The sequence below is a fragment of the Piliocolobus tephrosceles genome, chromosome 1 (assembly GCF_002776525.5).
Source record: "Piliocolobus tephrosceles isolate RC106 chromosome 1, ASM277652v3, whole genome shotgun sequence".
NCBI classification, from domain to species: Eukaryota; Metazoa; Chordata; class Mammalia; order Primates; family Cercopithecidae; genus Piliocolobus; species Piliocolobus tephrosceles.
The window spans coordinates 84835898-84860212 of record NC_045434.1 but is presented as its reverse complement, the minus strand read 5'-3'; the positions used below and the strand labels follow the sequence as shown (position 1 = coordinate 84860212).

The window sequence follows — 24315 nt, the reverse complement described above, 5'->3', positions numbered from 1 at the left end:
AAAAAAAAAAAGAGAGAGAGAGAGAGACAAAAAGAGAGCAAGGAGTCAGCTTGGAGCTAAACAGCAATTAGCACCTTCTGCTGAGCTCCCATCCTGGCCAGGCAGGCGGGTGGTGGCTCCCAGGCCTCAGTGGGGCCCCTTCCGAGGGCTCTCCTGGTGCCATGGGCACCCACTTTTTTTCTTGGCATCTGCAGAGATGCAGTCTCAGAATTACAGGAGGATTTTGGAGCCCTAGGAAGTGTCCCCATGCTCACCTCCTCCTGGAAGCCCTCCCAGATGATCCCAAAGGCAATCACTGACAGCAGTCCAGTTCTGCAGGGAGGAACACTGACCTAGTCCCCCAGACCTTGGAAGTTGCTCCAGGAGGTCTTGCCCCTGGGCCCCAGGGCTCCAGACCCATGCAAGACTCCTGCAGGGACCTGAGTGCCCTGTCCTGAGGCATCCATCCTGAGGGGTTCGGAGGCAGAAAGGGGGATCCATGAGGAGAGGAGACTGGGAAACAGGGCTGAGCTGTCCAGGAGAGGGGCTGGGGCCTGTGGAGGGTGGTGGTGCCACTGTAGGGCAGAGGGAACTAGGGCCCATCCCAGGTCTACAGCTGGACCTCAGGGTGGGACTGCTTCCCCCAGGACCTGGGATGAGGCTGTGTCTCCCAGACCCCAGGGCAGGGCCCTGTCTTCTCGTATTCCAGGGTGGGGCACATCCCCAGCTCAGTCCAGGCTGAGGGTCCTCACTTGTCTTACCTGGACCCGCAGCCCAGGGTGCTCCAACCTCCTCTACCCTCTGCCAGTAGCCCAGGAAGGGCAGGGCCTACAGGTGGAAGGGCAGGGTCTCGGGACAGAGCCTGGCAGAGGGCAGAGGCTGGCTCAGCATCCCAGGGGTTCCCCTCTGGTTCTCCCGTGGACTTTCTCTCATGGCTTCTCACTCCAGGCTTCAGTGCAGGGTGGACAGTCCACCCACCGAGGCCCGCCCTGGGCTCGGGGACCAGGGTCCCCCACTCTGATGATGCCAGGCTCTGAGTGCACAGCCCTGATTGTAATTCCTGGTAAGAGGCTATCTGCAGGGGAAAGGGCAGAGGTATCCACCTGGCTGAAACACTGGGGAGGGCCAGGCTAGAGGAAGGCTCCAGGGAATGAAGTTACAGGGTCAGCTTATCGGGGAACCTGTGGCCAGGGCAGCCTTGCTAGGGCTTAGGAGTGGCTGATGTCTGACGACGCCTCAGACACTCCACCTCATACACAGACAGGCGTACTGAGGCCTGAATGGCAAGCTGGACCTGACACCATTTCTGCAATGCCCTGGTCCTTGGAGGACCCCCTCCAAGGACTGGGGTGTGGCACTCCCAAGTCCCAGCTTCTCATCCTCTTCAGGGACGTCCCCCAGGCCTTGCCTTCCCCAACAATAAGCTTCTGGAATGTTCCTTCTTGAGGATGGCCCCAGGGACTGTGGGGAACCCCTGAATTCCTTCCTGGCTGCTCAGCCTGTGTCCTGGAGTTCCCTGGAGGCCATGACAGACCTCACTCCAACCTCAGACAGGCCAAGGAACCCCTGGGCCAAGGCCATCTTTTGGGCTATGTCAACTCCTGGGGTAGCAGCTGTGCCCCTGGGAGCTGACAGGTCCAGAGCTTGGTCAGGGGTCCTGCCCTCTGCCCTCTGCCCTCTCCTCTCCCACCCACTGGAGGGTGGTGACGCCAGGCCCGCACTAGGGGAGCTAGGCTGGATGTGGAATCCGGTTGAGAGGGGAGGGGCCATCTCCACTGATGGGCCTCGCAGGCCCCCACCAATCCAGCATGGCCCAGAGAGGACCCATGATGGAGCAGGGACAAGGACCAGGACTGGCAGGGCCCCGGGGCACACCCAGCCCAGGCTCAGCGCTGGGGATGGGCACTGGGCAATCAGTAAGTAGGGCCTCACCCCCACCCCGTGTTGGGCATGGGGACCTGGAGCTGGCCTTGCACCTGCCTGCTGCGGTCCCAGCGTCCTGGGGAGGCCAGGCTGGCAGCCTCCAGGCTCCTCCTTGAAGGGAGAAAACTGAGGCCCCAGGATCCTGAAAGTAGGTGTGGGGAGGGGGTGTCAGAGAGAGGAGGGGTGCCCAAGGTGAGGGCCAGCTACACCCCTCTGGGACTTCAAAGCCCGGAGGGTGAGATGTGCAGGGGGCTGGGCAGGGGAGCCCTGGTGGGGTGGGGCCCCACCACCTCCGGGCCTTTTATATGGTTATTCCTGTCCTGTCTCAACTACCTGCGAACAGGCCCACCAGGCGCATTTCCTCCTTCTGCAGGGCTGGTGGGCAGGATGGGCTGTAAACGCCCTGGGGGGTGGCTTCTGATACTGACTTGGAGGCCTGCAGGCTCTGGGGGTTTGGGGGCTGGGGCTCCGAGGTTGATGCTTGCCCTTGGCAGGTGAGGGAGGCCGTGCACTAGGTGCAGCAGCCCAGGCCAGCAGGCCCTTGAGAGGGAAGACCTCCCTCGGCTCACTGCCTTTTGCGTAGAAGAGAAACTGAAGCCCAGGCAGGGGCAGGGCTTGCTTCTACACAGGGTGAGTTGAGGGTTTTACCTCCCAGCCCCCATCGCCTATAAACTGGGGTGTGTCCTATGGCCCCAGGGGCTGCAGACCAGCTGCACCCCATTCCTCAGAGACACATCCAGGACCTCTTGTGTGGTCACTCTCTGTCTGTGCTAGGGCCACAATGGGGATGAGGACTGCTGAGACCATCTTCACAGTGGTCCTTCACACCTGGCCTGCAACGGGACCTTGGGCTCTCCACCCAGATGGCCCCCTGGGTCTCCAGCAGGCTGTGTGTCCTCAGGCCAGCACCATCCCTTCTCTGGACCCCAGCAGTGGAGACAGAGCCTGGGTGCTGGGGATCTCTCTGGGGCCTCTGGGGCCTACCTCAGCTTCAAGCCCCCAGGTGGCCCTACACTCTCACGCCCTCTGCCTGCCCAGCTGCCTCCCGACTGGGTCAGTGTCTTTCATCTGCAATGCCCCCAGCACTGGGGCCCAGTAGGTGCCAATTAGGGTGGCTCTGCCCTGGTTCCCGACTAAGAGGCATGGTGCCCATGGGCCAGGGCTGAGCAGGGGCTCCTGTCGGGTGCTGCCCTCCCCCAAGGACTGACGCTTTATGGCTATTGCTCAGGAAGGCCTGGCAGGTTGAGCGGGCTTGGGGTCCCCTCATTGGTGATGCACCATGGGGGAGAGGGGTCCTATGTCCTTAGTCACTGGCTCCCTCGTTGTAGACAGCAGCACAGCTGCCCCCCCGGGGTCCCCTTGGGAATTCCAGTGACCCTGCCTATGGAGGGTCAGAGCTGCCCTGGAGCAGTGAGTGGGTGACCTGCCTGGGATGGGTGTCATGGCCCCAGACAATGAGGCTATGGCTGGGAGTGATATTGGGGTGCCCACCAGACCTCGAAGCTGATGCACAGTTTTGGGAGGCAAGGGAGAGGGGAACCTGACCTCCAGAGCCTGGACCGGGTCCCTTCTCCCCTGGCCCTGACAGGCCCTGGGTAGCTCTGTGCTCCCATGGCTGGTGGCTCTGGAGAAGCACTCCCTCCCCACAACCACCCCAGCAGCCACACTTCAGCCCTCATCCCCTCCTAGCCTGGCCTCCTTGACTGTCCTCTGCAGGGGCCTCTGCTTCATGAGGCTCTGCATGGCTGCTGCAGGCAGGGGTTGGGCAGTGGCCAGACCTGGGCAGGAGTCCTGTGCAGCCATCAGGGTATGCTAGAGGGCGGCATGCTATTTTGCTCTGTGGGTGCTATGTTGCCCCACTATGCCAGCACTGTGAGGAGGCCCTGGGCATTGAGTGGGGTGGAAAGACCTGACCTGGGGTGGGGAGGAGCAGGGCCCTGGTGGGGGCCGGGCTGGATCTGTAGCCTCAGGGAGGTCGCTAGGGCACAGGACCAAGGGGTCCTGGGGAGTGGGTAGTGAGGGGCAGGTAGGGGGTTTGGGAAGGCCAGGCTTCTGGTGGACCACTCACAAAGGCGAGGAGCAAGGGGTGTAGCTTGAAAATGGTGCCCAGAGAGGGCAGCCAGGCTCAGTGTGGCTTAGAGAGGGTGTCCTGCTGGGCAGCCATGAGGGCACCTTGGAGCGAGGGTGTGGGGAGGGAGGTCAGCAGTCCCTCAGGCCCCTCTGCCCAGCCTGAGCTACATGCCCTGAGCCTGTGCCCTCAGGGTCTGGGATGGCAGGTGCCTGGCAGGGTCAGGGGACACTGTGCCTGGAGGGGTCATGCTCCTGCCTGGGGCTGGCCCGTCTCTGGCTCTTGGGGCCGGGAGATTGTGTTCCCATGGCCTCCATGCCTAGGATGCTGGTGCACCCGCCCCACTCCTGGGGCTGCCTTGACCCCCGCTTCCTACCACAGGGCACACCAGAGGATGGCTAGCCCTTCCTGTTCTCTGCAGGCCTAGCTCCCCGCCGGCGTGCACATGGCCTGAGTATGGTGGCTGTGTTGGGCCTGGCCTTCAGGCAAGTGCACTGGTTGCTCTACCTCCATGGCTTTTTCCCTTGGCATTCACTGCCCTGAAGGTCTGGCTGGGCATCCAGACAGGGCCCAGAGATGGGCACGGGGACCGGGCAGGCATGGGAGGGCAGAGAGTGGAGCAGAGATCCTTGGTGAGGATGGGATGGGGAAGGCATGGCCTTGAGACAGCCCTCGGGCCCCTGTTGCCTGTTTCCAAAGGCACACCCAGCACCCCTAGTGAGGCCACATGAGGGCTCCTGTCAGTAGGATGGTTCACCTGTTCCAGGGGCTCTCCCTGCCTTCCTTGGCTGGGGAAAGGAGATGGGGGGCTCCCACAGGCAGGGCACCCCTGTGCACAACCCTACGAGGTGAGGATCCCAGAAGAACTCCTTATGGCCAGCCCCATCCCAAGGTCCTGCTTGGATCCAGCTGATCCTACACTTAGAGGCTACCAGCCACCATGCCACTGTCCGCAATCCCAGAGAGTTGGGGGCATGTCCATAGCTGGTGCTAGGGTGTCAGCTGAGTGAGTATGGGCTCTGCGGGAGGGGAGGTGGTGGGCATCCTGCTGCTCTGACTTGTTGGGGGCTCAGCCAAGCCCCTTACCTTAGGGCTACCTACCTGGGGACTCCAGGTGCCTGCCCCTGTCTCCCTATCAGAGGCTCTACCCCACTCCAGGCCTTGGTGCCAGTGGCCATTCCCTCAGCTTAGCTATCCTTATTCCTTCCACCTGGAATTCCAGCTGGAGGTCCCCTACCCATCATGGCCTTGGGGCATTCCCCTGCCCCTGGACCCAGGCCCTGAGATCCTGAGTAGGCATCTTCTCTACTCTCTCAACACCGTGCTGACCCACCACCAAAAATCCAGCCCAGACCACAGCCTTGATGGCTTGTTTCTGTTTTTTCACTTTTCCCATTGTTTGAAACTCACAAGCTAAGACTAAAATAATTTCTTTCATAGAAAGAAAAGGAAAAAAAACCACAACACATCTATTCGTCTAACTCCAGTGGACAGTGGATATAGCAGCATCAGATATAACATTAAAACCAAAAACGCAGAATTTGAGGCAGAGGATGGCGGTGTCCCCTCTTCTGGGCTCTTGGGGCGCCCCGCCTAGCCGCGTCTCCTCCTCGAACCTTGAGGGTGGGAGCCGGTTCACAGTGGCAGAGGCTGAGGGGCTGACCATGGGGCAACCAGGGATATGGGCCGGGTGGGTTCAGCGGCCTCCTATTCATTCCCGGGTTAGGCAGATGAGTTAGGAGGGGCCGGGCCACTGGCTCCGGGAAAGCGGACCTTTGCTCCAGTTCCGCCATGAGAGGCCAGGAAGGGGACCGGCCCATCTCAGGGCTGTGGGACCTTCGCGAGCAGCACAGTGGGGTGGGGGGGTGATACCCCCCAAATCTCCCGAACAGCCCCCAAATGAGACCAGCAGCTCTGGGCAGCCTGGGGGGACTGGATCCCTCTTCCTACCTTTATCTTATAAGGGGCTGTGGACAGGCGGAGGAAAGGGAGGGACGGGACGAGAGGCTTCTATCTTTCCTGTGGCTGGATGGAGTGCAAGTGGGGAGACCCGAGGGCAGGGAGGAGGGGCTGGGCAGCTGCAAAGAAGGGGGCGCAGCTGAGCAGCGCAGAGACAGGCGGGGCCTGGGGCGCAGCAGGCCGGCTCCCTAGGAGGAGGACCTGACGGTGTGGTAGCCCGGGCAGGGCGGACCTCTTTGGGAGGGCCTCAGTCACTTGCCTCCGCGAAGCCCCGGTCCTCTCCCAGGGCCGAGCTTGGTCTTGGGGTTGGGGGCTGGGAGGCGCTTCAGGCTTTCCCCAGTAGGGTTCCTGGTCAGGTGGGTGGTCAAACCCCAGGCAGAGGAAGGGGTGGCACAGGCGTCGGCGCTCCTGGAGCATTCCAAAACCAGGCGCTTGGAGAGGAGCCCTCGGATCCCAGGGGCACGGGTTGGGGACCCGACTCGCTTCATGGAACCTTCCCAACTAGACACAGGGGTGGATGGAACCTTACAGGGGATTGGGGAGGAGGGGGCTAGTGGGCTGAATTCCCTGCTCTGGATCCCGGATTCCTGGGCGGTTCCCAGGGAAGTCCCACCCGCGGAGAGAGGCCCCGCCCCATCGGAGCCTTGTCCCAGAGGAGCCCCACCCACAGGAAGGAGCCTATGCAGGCCACGCCCACCCAGAGCCACAGTCCGCATGGAAGGGGCCCTGCCCTGGTCAGGAGAAGCTCTGCCCCATCCAGGCAGAAGCCCCATCCACCATGAAACCCCACTAAGGAGGAGCTCCGCCCCCAGAGAGGAGTCTACCCCAGAGCCCTGCCCCATCCTAGAACCCCGCCTCCTTCAGGAGGAGCCCCACCTGCAGGTAGAAGCCTACCTAGTGTCGAGTCCACCGAGAGCCACGCCCTCGCAGGACAAGCTCTGTCCCACCCAGGAGAAGCTCCGCCCACCATGTAGCTCCCCCTCTGTCCGGCGGAGCCCAGTGTCCAGGGAGAAGCCTACGCAGAGCCCCTCCCCATCCTGGAGCTCCGCCTCATTCAGGAGGCGCCCAGCCGCCAGAGAGGAGACACTGGCTCCAGCGAGAAGCCCTGCCTTCAGGTAGGAGTTCTGCCCCCAGGTAGGAGCCCCACCCCCAGGGAGGAGTCCCGCCCCCAGGGAGTAGTACTGCCCGGTTTAGGTGAGAGTCCTGCCCCACCCAGGGAAAAGCCCACCCCCAGGCAGGGCCCGCCCCGTCCAAGGGGAGCCGCGGCCGGTGCCTACTTGCAGGTGTGCACGTCGTAGACGCGCGTGCACTCCTGGCAGCTGACGTAGCAGCACCAGTGGAACACGCAGCGGCACTTCTCCCGGCGCCGCTCCGCTCTCGCATTGTGGCCGCGGCCGCAGCACAGCAGGTCGCAGCCGTCGATGCCGTGTGAGCTGATGTTGCAGGTCCGGTCGCGCGTGCCGAAGGAACCCGTCTCGGGGTTGGGCTCGCAGAAGTTGGGCGAGGCCTCGTAGTAGACCAGGTCACGCTCCGTGGGCACCTTGAAGTAGGTGTAGCGCGGCCGCAGGGTCTCCACCCATCCACGGGACTCCCGGTGCTTCTCCACCACCATCTCCGAGGCGCTGTCGTACTTGTCCTTGAGGAAGTCACCGATGGCGCGGAAGTCGGGTTGCGACCACCAGCATGTCTTCACCTCGCAGCTGCCCGACAGCCCGTGGCACTTGCACTTGAGGTGCATGTGGCTGGCGATGGCCTGCGGGGCACGCGCAGGAGCCAGCGTCAGGGCGGCCCCCTGGTGCGTCTCCCGGAGGAAACAGCATTACATGTCGCCTGCAGCCCACCTGCTCCATAAAGTCCCCCGGCAGAGGGGGCAGACTCCCAGATAGGGCCCCAGGGCCATCCCCTTCCTATGGTGCAGATACTGGTGCCTGCTCCCTTGCCAGATCCAAGCCTTCCCAGGTCAGGGCTTGGGGGGCTCCCCTGTCCCCGTCTCCTAGCTGAGTACTTCTACACTGTCTAGGGTGGAGTGAAGGAAGGACAGAGTTACAACGTGGGATGCCATACACGAAGAGCCGCGGCAGTCAGAGTGCAGGGATGCAGGGGGATAGGCGTTCCTTCTGACCCTGAGGACCCAGGCACGCTGCCCAGAGGAGGTGTATACGGCCCGGTGGAAAGGCAGGAGTCCTGAGCATGAGTAATAAGAGTGGCCCAAGAAGCTGGTCACTGTATGGGTACTGCAGAGGAAGAGGAAGGCAATGTTGGGACTTAAGGCTGTGAGGTGATGGGACAGGACCTGGCTGAGGAGCAAATGGTTTCCCCTACGGGCAGTAGATAACTCAGCTTTTCCCTTCTTTCTTTGGGGAAGGAGTGGGGGTGAGCGTAAAGGGGCGTGTGAACATCAGAACAGTCTAGGTGGCACTGCACTGTGGCAGCCACTGGCCAGACAGGAGCCTGTGAGGCATGGCAGTGCAAATTCAGAAGTGCTATAAGTGCCAACTGCATGCTGGATTCCCAAGACTTAGTATAGGAAAAGGATAGGAAACAGCTCATTCATAATTTTAATACTGACTACATTATTGAAATGATAGCATGTTGGCTATCCTGAGTTAAATAAAATTTAGTATTAAAATTTGTTTCTGGCCAGGCATGGTGACTCATGCCTGTAATCCCAGCACTTTGGGAGGCGGAGGCGGGTGGATCACTTGAGGCGAAGCCACCTGTCTACTAAAAATACAAAAACTAGCCAGGTGTGGTGGTGGGCGCCTGTGGTCCCAGCTACTTGGGAGGCAGAGGCAGAATTGCTTTAGCCAGGAGGTGGAGGTAGCGTGAGCAGAGACTGCACCACTGCACTCCAGCCTGGGCTACAGGACAGAGTCTGTCTCAAACTAAACCAAACCAAACCAAACCAAACCAAACCAAAACCAAAACCAAAAAAACTTGTTTTACCTGTTTACTCTTTAAATGTGGCTACTAGAAAATTTATAATGATCTTTGTGTCATTTGTGGGACAAATTATAATAATCTATGAGCCATTTGTGGCTCCCATTCTACTTCTATTGGACAGTTCTAATCTAAGGCTTCATCTGGGCTCTGGGTCCCAATCCTGCCTCCTCCTCATCCCCTTCTGGCTCTTTTTTGAACTCCTCCCTCTGATATTGACTGTTTCCTATGGGTATCTGCAGAGTAACATATGCCCCACCCTGCCCAGTCTAGTTTATCTAATATCCATTTTATTTCCTCTTTTGTTTTAGTTTTATGTTGGATCAAAGTTACATAGGTGCATACTTTAGAGAGTCCAACAGTTTCCAAGACCTGTTTAAATAAACAGGAATTCTGGTCCTACATGCAGCCCCTTGCAATGTTTACAACTCTAATAACACACTTATCTAGACACCTCTTGATTTTTCAGCATTAGGCATTATTTATTGGCCTCTCGCCATGGTGGATGGCAGTTAGTTTTCTCTCCTTACTCCACCCTACTGATGTACACTTCCCAACCACCAACCACTCTTGCCCTAAAAACTAGCTTAATTTCACATCAGTATTCACTGCTGGTGGTATTGGGATAACTATAAGTGTCATACATTATGATGACTTCTTTTCCTCAATGACTTTTTGTAGTTGGTATTATCAATGTACCTGTAACTGATTCAGCCTCAAATTCTCCCTTACTTATCTAAATATTCTCTTCAAAATGTCCAAACACATCAGCTATTCTATCAATTTCATCTTCTTGCAGATATTTTTTTTTCCCAGAAAAGATCTTGTAAATTTTTTGGAATGTCCATGTCTAAAAACCATCTTTTCTACTATCCCATTTAATTGATAGTTTTTCTGGGAAGTGAATTCTTCACTTAAAATTCATTTTTACATCTTGGAATTCAAAAGTATTATTACTCTGTTTTCTTCTAGCTCTCATTATTGCTCCTGAAAAGTCTGGTACTATTTTGATTCCTGATCCTAAAGCCCAAACATTTCCTTGGCAGCTTGGAGGGCTGTTCTATGTGGTAGGCTCTGAACTTCACAACAGTGTGTCTTGAAGTAGATCTTTTTCTTCTGTTGTTCTAGTCACTTCGTGGGCCTGTTTGGTCTGAAACCTGTGCTCCACAGTTCTGAGGAAGCTTCCTGCCTTGTTTCTTTGCTGACTGCCTCCTCTTTTTGTTTGTCATTGTCTTTCTTGGACAGATCCTCCAAATCTTCTCCTTGCTCTTATTTTTAATCTCTCTTTTTTTTTTTTCTGTCTTGTGGGAGGGTGTCTCAACTATCTTTCAATTTGAAGATTTTGCTTCTGTTATCATATTTTTAATTTCTAAGAGCTCTTTTGTAACCTGAATGTTTAAAATTACCATCCTGTTCCAATTTCATGGATATAGTGTTTTATCTCTTTGGGGATATTAATGATCATCCTTTGAAGTTTCATCTCTCTTTACAATGTCTCTTTCCCATAAATTTTGTTTGAGTTTGTTTGTTTTGGACTCTGCTATTGTTGTTGTTAGAGGCCTTCCTTAGAGGTCTGATGATCCTTGGCTGTCTGCTCATATTTAAACATGGGACTCTAAAACTCTTATTGGAAGTTCCTGTATATGGGAGAGACTTGTCAGCCTTGGTCCTCTCTATAGAGTGATCTAGCTGCATTGCTTTATTGGGACCTTCCACAAGTCACTGTCTTGAAGTCTCTTTTGAGTTGGTCAGAGTCCCCAGAGCAGAATCTTCCATCCTCTTGCCTGGAGGATAACTAAGGATCACAGCTAGCATTAGGAAATCAGGAGGAGAGAGAAAGGCATGAACTTCCATATGTAGAGAGAAAATTTTCACTTTGGAAGCTTTACTCTGAGATGTGCTTGGCGTCCCTCAGATCAGAGACCTCTGCTTTGCAGAAAACAAACCTCCAGGCTTCAGCCACAGGGAAAGGAGAGGCTGCTGCTTGGCTACAAAGAGTTGGGTAGTGGAGTGAGTGTGCTATAAAATACTCTGAAAATCATCTTTCAACCAATCTTCCTGTTTTCAGTCCCATATTTATCTCAACTTATCAAGATATCAGATACTGGGAATTCCTAGACTGGTTCTCAAATTTCTCCTCTACTGGCTTAAGACTCAGTTTTCTTGGGTCTGCTTGAGTATTCATCTGTCTGCTTTTAGCTTTCAAAGTTTTCTTAGCATTGTTTCCTCTTTATTTTCTGTATTCTCATGAGTATCCATCTATTCATCCATCTATCTAATCTATTTATCCATATATCCTATCTATATTAGCATGTATATCTATGTATAATCTCTATGCACTATTTATATCCATTTATATCTATCATCTATATCTACTATTACCTGTCTCTACTTATATCTATTTATATTTTATTTATATTTATCTCTACATATCTATTTATTTTTAAATTAATTTATTGTTATTTTAGTGGGTTCCAGGAGAGTGCAGATGGAAGTGTTCAGCTTCTCATCTTTAACTGGAAGTCTTTATTTGTTCTGCAATTTATATGTAATTCTTTTCCAAATCTATTATATTCTTTTTTTCTTTTGAGACGGAGTTTTGCTCTTGTTGCCCAGGCTGGAGTGTAATGGTGCACTCTCGGCTCACCGCAACCTCTGCCTCCTGGATTCAAGTGATTCTCTTGGCTCAGCCTCCCAAGTAGCTGGGATTACAGGCATGCACTACCACACCCAGCTAATTTTGTATTTTTAGTAGAGATGGGGATTCTCCATGTTGGTCAGGCTGGTCTTGAACTCCTGACCTCAGGTGATCCACCTGCCTCGGCCTCCCAAGGTGTTGGGATCACAGGTGTGAGCCACCATGCCCGGCCTATTATATTCTTTTTATAGTTTCTAGTTTCCTGCTGCAATGTTCACACTTGTGTTTTAGCCTTGGGAACCTAAGTAAGTTGTTTTCCCCCTCAAAGTCTGTGTCTAATAATTCCAGTATCTGAATTTCCTGTGTACTTGTTTCTGTTTTTTTTTTTTTTTTCTGATTAAACTCATTGTGTCATCAGATCATGTGATAGATTATCTTTGATTGTGTGCTGGACATTGTGTTTTCTTTTTCTTTTTTTTTTTTTTTTTGAGGCAGGGTCTTGCTCTGTCACCCAGGCTGGAGTGCAGTGGCGTGATCTTGGCTCACTGCAAGCTCTGCCTCCTGGGTTCACGCCATTCTCCTGCCTCAGCCTCCCGAGTAGCTGGGACTACAGGCGCCTGCCACCATGCCCAGCTAATTTTTTTTTTTTTTTTTTGTATTTTTTAGTAGAAATGGGTTTCACCATGTTAGCCAGGATGGTCTCGATCTCCTGACCTCATGATCCGCCCGCCTCGGCCTCTCAAAGTGCTGGGATTACAGACATGAGCCACTGCGCCCAGCCGACATTGTGTTTTCTAAAAAATTATTATAGAAACATTTATAGGCTTAGAGGATGGATATTGTCCTTCTCCAAAGAGGATTTTATCTGCTTTTTCCAGTGTATGGGAGTATCAGCAATTTGGGATTACCTTAATCCAAGTTCAGGTTTTGAGAGATTTCTAGTCTGCCCATGTGCACAGGGCAAGACTACTTCTGGCTTGGCTTTGCTCTTCAGGGTCACAGCCTATACTGAGGAAGGATTTACCAGAGATCCCACCCTTGGTGGGCCCCTTAGCTCTGTGAGTCTGCTGGAAATGCAGTGCAACCTCTGTAGTCTCTTCCAGGTCAGCAAATGGACCCTAGACAAAAGCTACCCCAGGTACCAGGCTTGGGATTTTCTCTTGGATCAGGGGCTGTTAATTCCTCACTAAATGGTCAGTTATTTGACACTTAAAAATCATTTTATGGAAGTATAATAGACATACAAAAAAGTATATGTGTCATAAGTGCAAAATATACAAAATTTTATGAATTACCTGCTCCAGAACACCAGTGTCTCAGAAACCCCCATCCTCCTCTCTCTCTTTCCAGGACATAGATTCTCACAGCATTTTCTTTTTTTTTGAGACAGAGTCTTGCTCTGTCGCCCAGGCTGGAGTGCAGTGGCTGGATCTCAGCTCACTGCAAGCTCCGCCTCCCGGGTTCACGCCATTCTCCTGCCTCAGCCTCCCAAGTAGCTGGGACTACAGGCGTCTGCCACCTTGCCCGGCTAGTTTTTTGTATTTTTTAGTAGAGATGGGGTTTCACCGTGTTAGCCAGGATGGTCTCGATCTCCTGACCTTGTGATCCGCCCGTCTCGGCCTCCCAAAGTGCTGGGATTACAGGATTGAGCCACCGCGCCCGGCCAGCATTTTCTTGATGACTCATAACATTGAGCACCTTTTGTGTAGGTACTGGAATTTCTATATTTTCTTTCATACATGGCTTTTAATTTTTTGGCCAATTTTCCCATTGGTTTGTCTATCTTTTCCTTCTTAGTCTGCAGAGTTCTTTTCCTACTGTAGCTTCTCTACATTTGCTGCATATGTGAGTGTGGATATATGTATGTGAATGTGTCCTCTATGGGTTGCCTTTTCAATCCCATAGTGGTGTGCTTTTATGGATGAAATTTCTTAATTTGAATATAGTCTATGTTATTCCACTTCTCTTTCAATGTGAGTGTTTTTTTGGACTGTTTAAGACACCTTTGCCTACTCTTAAGGTCACAAAGATATTATATTATATATTTTCTTGTAAAAGTTTCATTGTTTTACCTTTCCCACTGGGATTTATAATTGATTTTTACAGATGATGTGAGGTAGCAAGCCAGGGTTATTTTTTTTCAGTGTTGCTATCTGTCTTAGTCAATGCTGTATTGCTACAACATAACACCTGAGACTGAGTAATTCATAAATGTATTCTTTCATGGTTTGGGAGGCTGGGAAATCTAAGATCAAGGTGCTGGCAGGTTATGGCTTGGTTGATCTACTTCCAAGAGGGCACCCTGAATGAATGCCACGTCCTCCAGAAGGGAGGAACATCATGTCCTCATATGGCATGAAGGTGAGAGAGAGAGAGAGAGAGAGAGAGAGAGAGAGAGATCCTCTTCTGCAAGCCCTTTTACAGCAGCATTGGTCCCTACAGGCAAGGCCCTCATGACCTAAACACCTCTTATTAGGTGCCCCCACTCCAGACTATTGCACTGGGGATCACGCTTACAATATATGAATTTTGGGAGACACATCCAGACCATAACACCACCCAGTTGACTGAGCACCATTTATTGAAATGCCCATTCCTCCCATGGCACTGCACTGCCTCATCTATCATGAATTGGGTAATTATGGGGACTCCACACTTTTTTTTTTTTTTTTTTAGCCGGAGTCTCGTCACCCGGGCTGGAGTGCAGTGGCCGGATCTCAGCTCACTGCAAGCTCTGCCTCCCGGATTTACGCCATTCTCCTGCCTCAGCCTCCCGAGTAGCTGGGACTACAGGCGCCCGCCACCTCGCCTGGCTAGTTTTTTGTATTTTTAGTAGAGATGAGGTTTCACCGTGTTAGCCAGGATGGTCTCGATCTCCTGACCTTGTGATCCGCCCATCTCGGCCTCCCAAAGTGCTGGGATTACAGGCTTGAGCCACCGCGCCCGGTGACTCCACACTTTTAACAGGGTGCTTTTTATAGTTCATCCTGCATCTGAAGTTGTCTTCTGTAGGAAGATTAGTCTGAGTTATCTAGTTCCTCACTGTTAAAAGGTGAATATCCCCTGTTCACTCTTTACCCCTGTGTGATCCCCTGATTCTACAGCCAAGGCCAGCTGCCATCTTCATGTTGCTAAATCCTGTGGATGCCACTTGGTCCTTACACCCGTCACTGCCCATCAGCCATATTTCCTCCCTTGGTAATCCACTGATCTTCTGACCAAGTCCTTTCTAACAAGCTGCTGTGGTCTGAATGTTTGTGTTCCTCAAAAATTCATGGGTTAAAATCTTTACCCTTGGCTGGGCATGGTGGCTCACACCTCTAATCACAGCACTTTGGGAGGCTAAGGTGGGTGGATCACTTGAGGTCAAAAACTCAAGACCAGCCTGGCCAACCTGGTAAACCCCATTTCCACTAAAAATACAAAAATTAGCCGGGTGTGGTGGCATGCGCCTACAGTCCCAGCTACTCAGAAGGCTGAGGCAGGAGAATCGCTTGAACCCGGGACATGGAGGCTGCAGTGAACTGAGATGATGCCACTACTCCAGCAAGACTCTGTGTCCCCACCCCCCAAAAAAGAAATCTTTACCCTCAAGGTGACAGCATTAAGAGGTAGGGCCTTTAGAAGGTGATCAAGTCAAGTCATGAGGGTGGAACATCATGAATGGGATTCGTGCCTGATATGGTTTGGATCTGTGTCCCCTCCAAATTTCATGTTGAAGTGTAATCCCCAGTGTTGGGCGTGGGACCTGGTAGGAGGTGTTTGGGTTATGGGGGCAGATCCATCATGAATGGCTTGGTGCTGTCCTCATGATAGTGAGTGAGTTCACACAAGATCTGTGTGTGGCGACCTCGCCCCCACTCTGTCTTCCTTGCTTCTGCTCTGGCCCATATGACGTGCTGCTACCACTCCACCTTCTGCCATGTGTAAAATCTCCCTGAGGCCTCCCAAGAAGCTGAGCAAATGCTGTTACTAAGCTTGTGCAGCCTGCAGATCTGTGAGCCAATCAAACCTCTCTTCTTTATAAATTACCCAGTCTTGGCTAGCAACGCAAGAATGGCCTAAAACAGTGCCCTTATAAAAGTAACCCCAGAGAGATCCACACCCTGAGTGAGGACACAGAAGGCATCATCCATGAGGAGCAGGCCCTCGCTGGACAAGGAATCTGCTAGCACCATGACTTTGAACTTCCCAGTCTTCAGAACTGTGAGTACTAAACTTCCATTGTTTATAAATTATCCAGTCTAAGGTATTTTGTTGTAGCAGCACAGACAGACACAGGCTCATGAAGCTTTACATGGCTTGGTCTGGGTTGGCCTCTCCACATCAAGATGTTCTTTTTTCCATTACACTCTGTACTCTGCCCAGACCAAGTCGCTTGTCGTCTTTCACCTCCAGGCTGCCTGGGAGGCTCTCCCAGCCTCCCTCCCCCTAAATTACTGCCAACTGTCCTTAACATCAGGTCACCTTGTGTGCATTTCCTCATTGCAGAATTCCTCCCCATCTCTGTGGCTGCCTGGCTGTCTTCAACCCTGGGCTCTGCAGGGGCTCCTGTTGACCAGGCCTTTGCCTCTTCCCTCCTTCTTGGCTACCCCAGTCCACAGGTGGGCTCGCCATCCCCAGGAGCGCACTGGATGCTGTGGTGCAGCTGGATGGTGCTAAGCTTTGCACACCCCAGGCAGGAGTCGAGAAGACCCTCAGCCTGGCCACCATCCTGCCATATGCCCCAAGGAACCAGGGCACACACCCTGTTGAAGAGGCTCCTTTTTCCCAAGCACCCTTGCGGGCAGTGAACCTACCTGGCGCCCAGCCTCATTGTTGTGGCGGTTCATGGCTGAGCGGGCATCTGGCCGGTTCTCCCGGGCGTCGGCGAACTCCCGAGACACCATCCCACCAAACTCGATGTCCTCGCTACAGCCACCCCACTTCCAGCCCTTGCCTGGTGAGCCCTGGTTGCGGCTGCTGCAGCCACAGATGGCGGCTGTGCCCTCTGCACATGAGCGTGTCACCGCAAAGGCCACACCAGCTGAGGCAATGGCGTGGACAAAGGCTGACTCCCTCGTAGCTGTAGAGAGAGGAGAGATGCAGGGTTAACAGGGCTCAGCTCAAAGGACTGCCTTGGGCAGGGCAGGGGTCTTAGCCCATTTGCATTGCTGTAAAGGAACTCCTGAGGTTGGGTGGTGTATAAGGCAAAGAGGCTTACTTGGTTCACGGATCTACAGGCTATACAGAAGCATGGCTCCAGCAACTGCCTCTGGCAAGGGCCTCAGGCTGTTTCTACTTGTGGCAGAAGGGAAAGCGGGGGGTAAAGGGGAACCAGTATGTGCAAGAAATTACATGGTGACAGAAGCCAGAGAGAAGGGAGGTTGGTACCAGGCTCTTTTTAACAATCAACTTTGGCTAGGTACAGTGGCTCATGCCTATAATCCCAGCACTTTGAGAGGGTATGGTAGAAGGACTGCTTGAGACCAGGACAGCCTTTTCAACATAGCAAGACCCCATCTCTACAAAAACTAAAAATATTAACTGGGTGTGGCCCCAGCTACTTGGGAGGCTGAGGCAGGAGGATCACTTGAGCCCAGGAAGCTGAGGCTGCAGTGAGCCATGATAGCACCACTGCATTCCAGCCCTGTCTCAAAAAACAAACAGCTGGGCAAGGTGGCTTATACCTGTAATCCCAGCACTTTGGGAGGCGGAGGTGGGAGGATTGCTTGAGCCCAGGAGTTTGAGACCAGCCTTGGCAATGTAGCGAGACCCCATCTCTACAAGAATACTTAAAAATTAGCAAGGTACAGTGGTGTGCGCCTGTAGTCCCAGCTATTCAGGAAGTGGAGGTGGGAGGATTGCTAGAGCCCAGGAGTTTGAGGCTGCTATGATCACACTTCAGCCTGGGTGATACAGCAAGACGCTGTCTTTAAAAAAAAGGCACAAGGAAGGCCAGCATGCACCTGGAAAGATCATCGACATCACCCATCCTGGGGATGTGCAAATCAAAAAACCCAGTGAGGGGTCGCCTCACACCTACGGGGGCAGCTGCAATCAAAGGGTCAAAGAGTAGCAAGTGTTGGCAAGGATGTGAAGAAATCAGACCCTGACCCTTATTCACAGCTGGATGGAGGGGAAAGGTGCAATCCTCTTGGGAGGCACTTTGGCAGTGTCTTCAAGGGTAAACGTACACTAGCCGTTAGGCCTGCCCCAGAGGAAACCTGTGTCTGTGCACAGACTTGTAAGCAAATGTTCACACAAGCCATAAACTGGAAGTACCCCAATGTCCATCAACAGGGATGGTTAAAAAACAGTGGCAAGTCCATAACAGCATTTAATTTAGGAATAACAAGAAAAATAGCATGAAGGATCTCAAAATAATCATACAACTGAACGAAGACAGGTAAAACCAGACAAGAGCCACTTCCTTCTGCTGCCCAGACAGCCTGGGGTGCAGACCCCAGAGTGTGGCTCCACCCCACACACCGCCCACCTCTGCTGTGCCTCTTGCCATTTCCTTCCTCCACCGCAAGCACCGGCACTTGCATGGCTGAGCGATAGGGCCACCTCTTCTGGAATCTTCTCAAGACCAGTGGCCTCCAGCGCCTGCCTCCCCAGGGCCAGCCCCAGTGACCCAAATGCCCCTGCCTACAGCTTGGAAGGCTGCAGGGTGTCTGCCGCTGCTGACATTGGAGCTGCCTGGGTCCTTGTACACAGCTTCCTTCTTCCCCAAATGGGGAAATACAGGCTGAGTTGGGGAAGTGGCATTGCTTGTGCAGAAGGGTGGTTGGGGAGGGCTGGAATTTAGGAGAAAGCTCTGGAGGCTAGGATCAGAGGGATGGGAATGAGGGGTGGTGTGGGCTTTGCAAAGGCCAGACCCGCAGCCAGGCTTCCCCAGACAGGTTGAAAGAATGAACCGTGTCTTGGGGGTGGGTGTATGCAGACACTTCTGCAAGGGCACGAGGAGAGGGGTGGGCCTGGCCAGGCCCTGCTTTCATTGATAAAAGACACTCAGGGCTGGGGGCCTATAATCCCAGCTACTGAGGAGGCTGAGGCAGGAAGATCACTTGAGTTCAGGAGTTCAAGGCTGCAGTGAGGTATGATTACACCACTGCACTCCAGCGTGGGCAACAGAGTGAGAACCTGTCTCAAAAAAACAAAATAAAAAAAGACAGGCACTCACTTTGGACCCACCCTCCGACACAGGTGAGGAACAGAGTGCCTGCTGTTTGCCAAGCATTGCAGTCTGAGCTGGGGAGGCAACAGGGAGCCAACCAGGAAAGAGCCCGACCTGCTACTGGGCAGGGATCTTACAGACCTAGCAAGAAGACACCTGGGCTTTGGAGCCCCTGAGCCTTGGCCTGGCCTTGGGGGGCTGGGTGTGTTCTGGGGCAGGTTCCTCCGTGTCTCTGCTTCTGTTGTGGGAGGGTCCTGAGCCCCCACCTTTCCTTGGCTCTGACCTTCTCTCTCCCCTTGAGGCCCTGGGAGAGCAGGAGGGAGAAGGGAGCTCTGATGGGCCCTCTCGACGGGGACAGAAGGAGGCCTGAGGTTCTCCTGGAGCCAGAGTCCTCCCATGGATCAAGGAGGGGGATACAGGGCTGTGTCCCACTGTGTCCCCCTGCTCCTCCTTGGCAAAGGCCTGCAGTGGTCCCCTCAGAGTCACAACAGAGTCATCACAGGGGGCTGTGACCTCCTCTGCCACCTGGATATCCAGAGAGCTTTCATCCTCAGGTGGATGGGGCTGATGTAGTCTGGATATTTATCCCCGTCCAGATCTCATGTTGAAGTGTGATCTCCAGGGCTGGGGTGGGGCCTGGTAGAGGTGACTGGGTCATGGGGGGTGGGTCCCATGGCTTAGTGCTATCGTCGAGATTATAAGTGAGTTCTTGCAAGATCTTGTTTTTTAAAAGTGTGTGGCACCTCCTCCCCCACAGTCTCTCCCGCTCCTGCTCTCACCATGTGACACACCTGCTCCCCGTTTGCCTTCCGCCATGATTGAAAGCTTCCTAGCCTCCCTAGAAGCAGAAGCAAGAGCCACGCTTCCTGTGCAGCCTGCAGTGCCGTGAGGCAATTAAACATCTTTTCTTATAAATGGCCAGACTCAAGTGTTTCTTTATAGCATTGCAAGAATGGTGTAACTCAGGAACACAGGCATGTGGTTGCAGGCTGCCTAGGAGAGGACTGAGAGAGCAGCCCCTGGGGCTTGTGATATCCTTGAGCCCAGGCCGGCAGGGACAGAAAGGCATGAGTGAGTGTGCACACACTCAGTTGCTCCCACACAGCCCAACACACATCCACACACAGCCAGCACAGAAGAATGCACGTTTGCTCCCATACCAAGAACATACAAAGTGGAAGGTATTCGAGGCTGTGGCTTTGCACTGGTGCCCCCCGTCCCCCTGGCTGCTGGCAAAGCCCCCTGAGCCCCTTGGGCCTGCTTTGGTTGACTCTTCTGTGGATTGGCCAACAGCTCCCTGATGGCGGGTCCCAGCAGCCCCATCCCCTCCCTAGGGCCCTGTCCAAGTCAGGCCTGGACACCCACTGCGTCCAGCCACAAGCCCAGAAGAAAACGCTCCATTTCTTCTGTATCCACTTCCCACCACCAGCTCAGGAAGGGCTCCGCTTGCTGGTCAGAGACTGTCCAGTCCTGAAACAGCCCCAGTCGCCCAGGCTACTCTGGCCTTCCCAGGTGGCCTTCCCAGGTGGGCCTCTCAGCCAATTTGCTCCTCCTGGTTCTTATCTGTGAGTCCATCTCCCACCTTGCCATGAAGAGGCCCCTAGGAGGCCCCAGCCTCCAGCTTCCTCCTTCCACCACATGCATGCACAGCCACATGCACACATGCACACACACACAGACCCATGCATACCACACATGCATGCACACCCCACCTGATGCACATGCACGCACACATGCAAACACACACATATAGGCATGCACACCACACACATGCACACATCATACATGCACACACATGCACACCCCACCACACACCTAAGCACACATGCACACCCCACTACATGCATGAACACATATACACATGCATGCAAGCACAGCATACATATGCACTCACATACATGCACATCCCACACACACATGCACACCATGCAGGCATACCACACATACCATACACATGCACACACATGCATGCACACCCCCCACATATACACACCCCACCCCACACACAGGCACACACACAAATACACACCACACAACACATACACATACACATACATGAATACTATACACATGCACATACAGGCACACACACCCCACATGCATGCCCCATGCACATGCACACACACACATGCGCACACATATACATATGCATGCATGCACACCATACACACCACACACGTGCACACCTCCCACGGATGCACATATGCATCCACACCCCACCAACACGCAAACACACGCATGCACACAGATGTACACCTCTCCCTCGCAACACACTCTCTGCAGGCTGAGGTCTTCGCCCAATGCCAATCTGGCCATGCCAGGCCCCCTCTGGATCTATCTCCTCTCCTGACCTCAATGGCGATCCCTGGCCTCAGGCCGCACTCAGCCCTTTGTCCTCCCCTTGGGCTCTTTCCAGTTCCTTACTTGGCTCAGGTTGGACCTGCTGTGCCCCTGCCTGCTCTGAGGGGAGCGGCCAGGGACCGGGTGTCCTCTACACCTGGCTGCCCCTCCCCAAACAGGAAGATTTGCCCACTGACTCCCTCCCCAGTCCTGGCTGCCTAGGGGCAGGAACTGTTTGGCATACCTTTTATTTCCAATCTGGAGCACAAGGCCCAGCCCGTAGATATTTCCTGGAGCCAGAGTGAAGGGCAGGAGCCCTGGGCTGAGTCAGGGAACCAGGAGGGTCTGAGCCTACCCACAGCAGGCCCACTTTGCCCCTGGGTGCAGATGGGCACCGAGGCGCATCATGCAACCTCCGCTCTTTCCTTTCCCAGGGAGCAGCTAGGCAACCACCTCCTCCTCACCTCTCCAGGAAACTTGAAGCCCCCACCCCTGACCCCATGTTACTTCCCTAACACAACTGATCAGTTCACAGACAGGCCTGGAGGGGCCTTTGCTGAACCCACTGCCCCTGAGTGAATACACGTGTGGCTGGATGCAGAGCACTTCCTCTCTGTGCCTCCAGGCCTGAGGCCTCTTCTTGTCATCCTCAGGTCATCCGCTCCCTAGTCAGCACCCCTCTCCTGCCATCTGCCCTGCTTCCCTTCCAGGGCAGCTTGAGAGGGCAGGGTTGAGGAGTGTCCTGGGTGCTCCTGGCCTCATGCATGGCACACAGCTCCACCTGCCCTCCTGGCTGGACCTTCTCACTCCCAAATGGCCTGGACATCCCACGCCTTGAATACCCTACTCCAGCTGAGCCTGCCTTCCCACCTGGTGGGCTGGTTACTACAGGAGTCTGTCTCCAAGGCCAGCCCCTCCCTCTTGCTCCTGAGCTTCTGATAAGAGGAGAACCAGAGCCTGAGGCTAGGGCTCTCTCTGCCTCACTCATGCCCTGCCCATAAGGGCTTGGAGATCCCTGCTTATCAAAACTCAGGCAAACAGCCCCAACAGCCAGACACACTCAAGGGCAAGGGCAGGTGGTGCTCAGGGCTTCCACTTGGAGAGAAAAGAGCTAATTCTTGCTCAGTTTGGTCACTAGCTGGCTGAACCTTGATTTTCCCTTCCATCACGTGTGGAGGTGGAGCTCCCTACCAGGTGTGAAAACCCTGGCGCAGGCCTTCAATTTACTCGTGAAGACTGAAGACAAGAAGTCTCTGCAGAGAGGCTCGGATCCCAGGACAGACACCCTCATCCGAGGCCAAAGTAGAAGCTGCAGGCTGAAAGACCATAGGCCAGAAAAGCATGAGACCCTATGTTCTGGCAAAGAGAGGCTGCATTAAAGTTGAAGCCACAAGGTCTCCAAGCAGTTCCACAACTGCTCACAGTGTTTATCAAGCACAACGGGAAAAGCCTTAACTGTGCACTGGAGAAGCCTGGCAGATGCCACCTTACGCTGGGGACTGAGTTAACCTTGCCGGAAATGGGACACACAATACCATGTGGCTCCAGGGATGATGCACGAAGGCCACATACAGCCTTCGAGGTATTCTTGCCCAAAATGCACAGCCTGCATCTAATCGTCGGGAGACATCAGACCAACCCAAATTGATGACTGTTCTGCAAAATGCCTAATTGTGCTCCTCAGAGGTCTCAGGGGCATGAGGGACAGGGAAGAGTGGAGGAGCCAGAGGCATGGCATCACCAAAAGTGACAAGGGACCCAGGAAGGGGTTCTGGGACAGAAAAGGGATCTTGATAGAAAAATGAAGGAAAGCTGAGTGACGTCCTGAGTGTGGTGAATAAAACACACTTAGTTTTGAACAATTGGCATGGTTATGTACCACAGGGTTGGGCAAGGGGACCCAGGGCTCTCAGTGCCACTCCTGCGATGTTTATGTAAGTCTGAAGTTATTTCAAAATAAAAAGTTAAGCCTGGGCAACATAGCAAGACCCCCTTTCTTAAAAAAAAAACATAAATGAGCTGGACACGGTGGCAGGCATCTGTAGTCCTAGCTACTCGGGCCGCTGAGGCAGGAGGATTGCTCGAGCCCAGGACTTCAAGGCTGTAGTGAGCTGTGTTCACACCATTGTACTCCAGCCTGGGAGACAGAATGAGACCTCATCTCTAATATAAAAATAATAAAATAAAATAAATAAAAAGTTAAAAAATGTCCTGAAACCATACAGAAGGAAGACCCCCAGAATGTCCAAGTGGCAGCCACAGCGACAGGAAATTTAAGCCTATGGGATGGATTCCACCCAAGGTTCTAGGGGGAATCTGCAACAGGTTCACTACCCTCCCAAAATAGCACAAACGATGGGGTATATCTGGGAGCACGGGTGTCGTTCTGGAAAGAGAATACATTGCTTTGATCAGATTTCCACAGGTGTTTGAAGCACACAGGTTATGAATCACTGCCCAGAGTCATCTCTGTTTACAGAGGAGCTGATTCAGGGCTCCCCTGAGACCAGGACTCACGTCCAGGCTCTGGAGTCCTGGCAGCCAGCCTCCACGGAAGCCAAGTTCTCTGCCACAAACACCTTTGTCAGGGGTTTCTGCTTTTGTTGACACAATAGAGGCATCTATGGGGGTGAAACAGAGGCATCTTGCCTGTGGGAAGTGCCAGCCATCCCAGAAGGCCGGGGAATCATCCCAGTCAGCAGGAAAAGGCCTTCATTAGAGTTGACTGTCAGAGGTCCCACTGGAATGGGACACAAGCTACTGGGAGGCAGGGTGCTTAGACACAAATGCTGCCAATTTGGCCAAATCACCTGGGAAGGAGCCTGGTTGAATTTTTTGAGTCACCTAAGGCCTGCCCTATTCAGGCCCAAGACTTTTATTCTAACACAGCAATCAGTTGTCAGAGAAAGGAAGAAGAAAGGAAACCACATAACAAAATTGTTCTGTAAGGGAAGTATCTTCCACCTGGGAAAACCATCTTTCCCAGAAACTTGTTGTCGTCTCATTTAGCAGTTATTTACTGAATTCATCCAAAGTATCAATTATCTATCTTTCCTTCCTTTCATTCATTCATCCATCCGTCAACCACATCCTCCATCTATCCATTCATCTATCGTGCATCATCCACCATCCATCCATCCATCCATTACCTATCATCCATCATCTACCACTACCTACCACCTATTCACCTATCAATTCATCTGTCCATTCACCATCCATCCCTCCATCTATCCTCCATATATCTATTATCTATCATCTACCATCATCCACCATCCACCGCCCATCTATACATCCACCATCATCCAT

At 53.4% G+C, this 24315-nt stretch overlaps 1 protein-coding gene across 1 annotated transcript in view; it reads right to left on the bottom strand.

The window, feature by feature from the left end:
- Nucleotides 1-5442: 5442 nt before the first annotated feature.
- WNT3A (Wnt family member 3A) overlaps nucleotides 5443-24315 on the bottom strand; it is a 54331-nt gene continuing 35458 nt past the window's right edge. The window contains exons 3-4 of the mRNA XM_023203528.1: nucleotides 16307-16572; nucleotides 5443-7682 (exon numbers count right to left, since the gene is read on the bottom strand). Of these exons, the coding sequence (XP_023059296.1) occupies nucleotides 7203-7682; nucleotides 16307-16572 (746 nt within the window). The 3' untranslated portion in view covers nucleotides 5443-7202. The remainder of the gene's footprint in view (nucleotides 7683-16306; nucleotides 16573-24315) is intronic.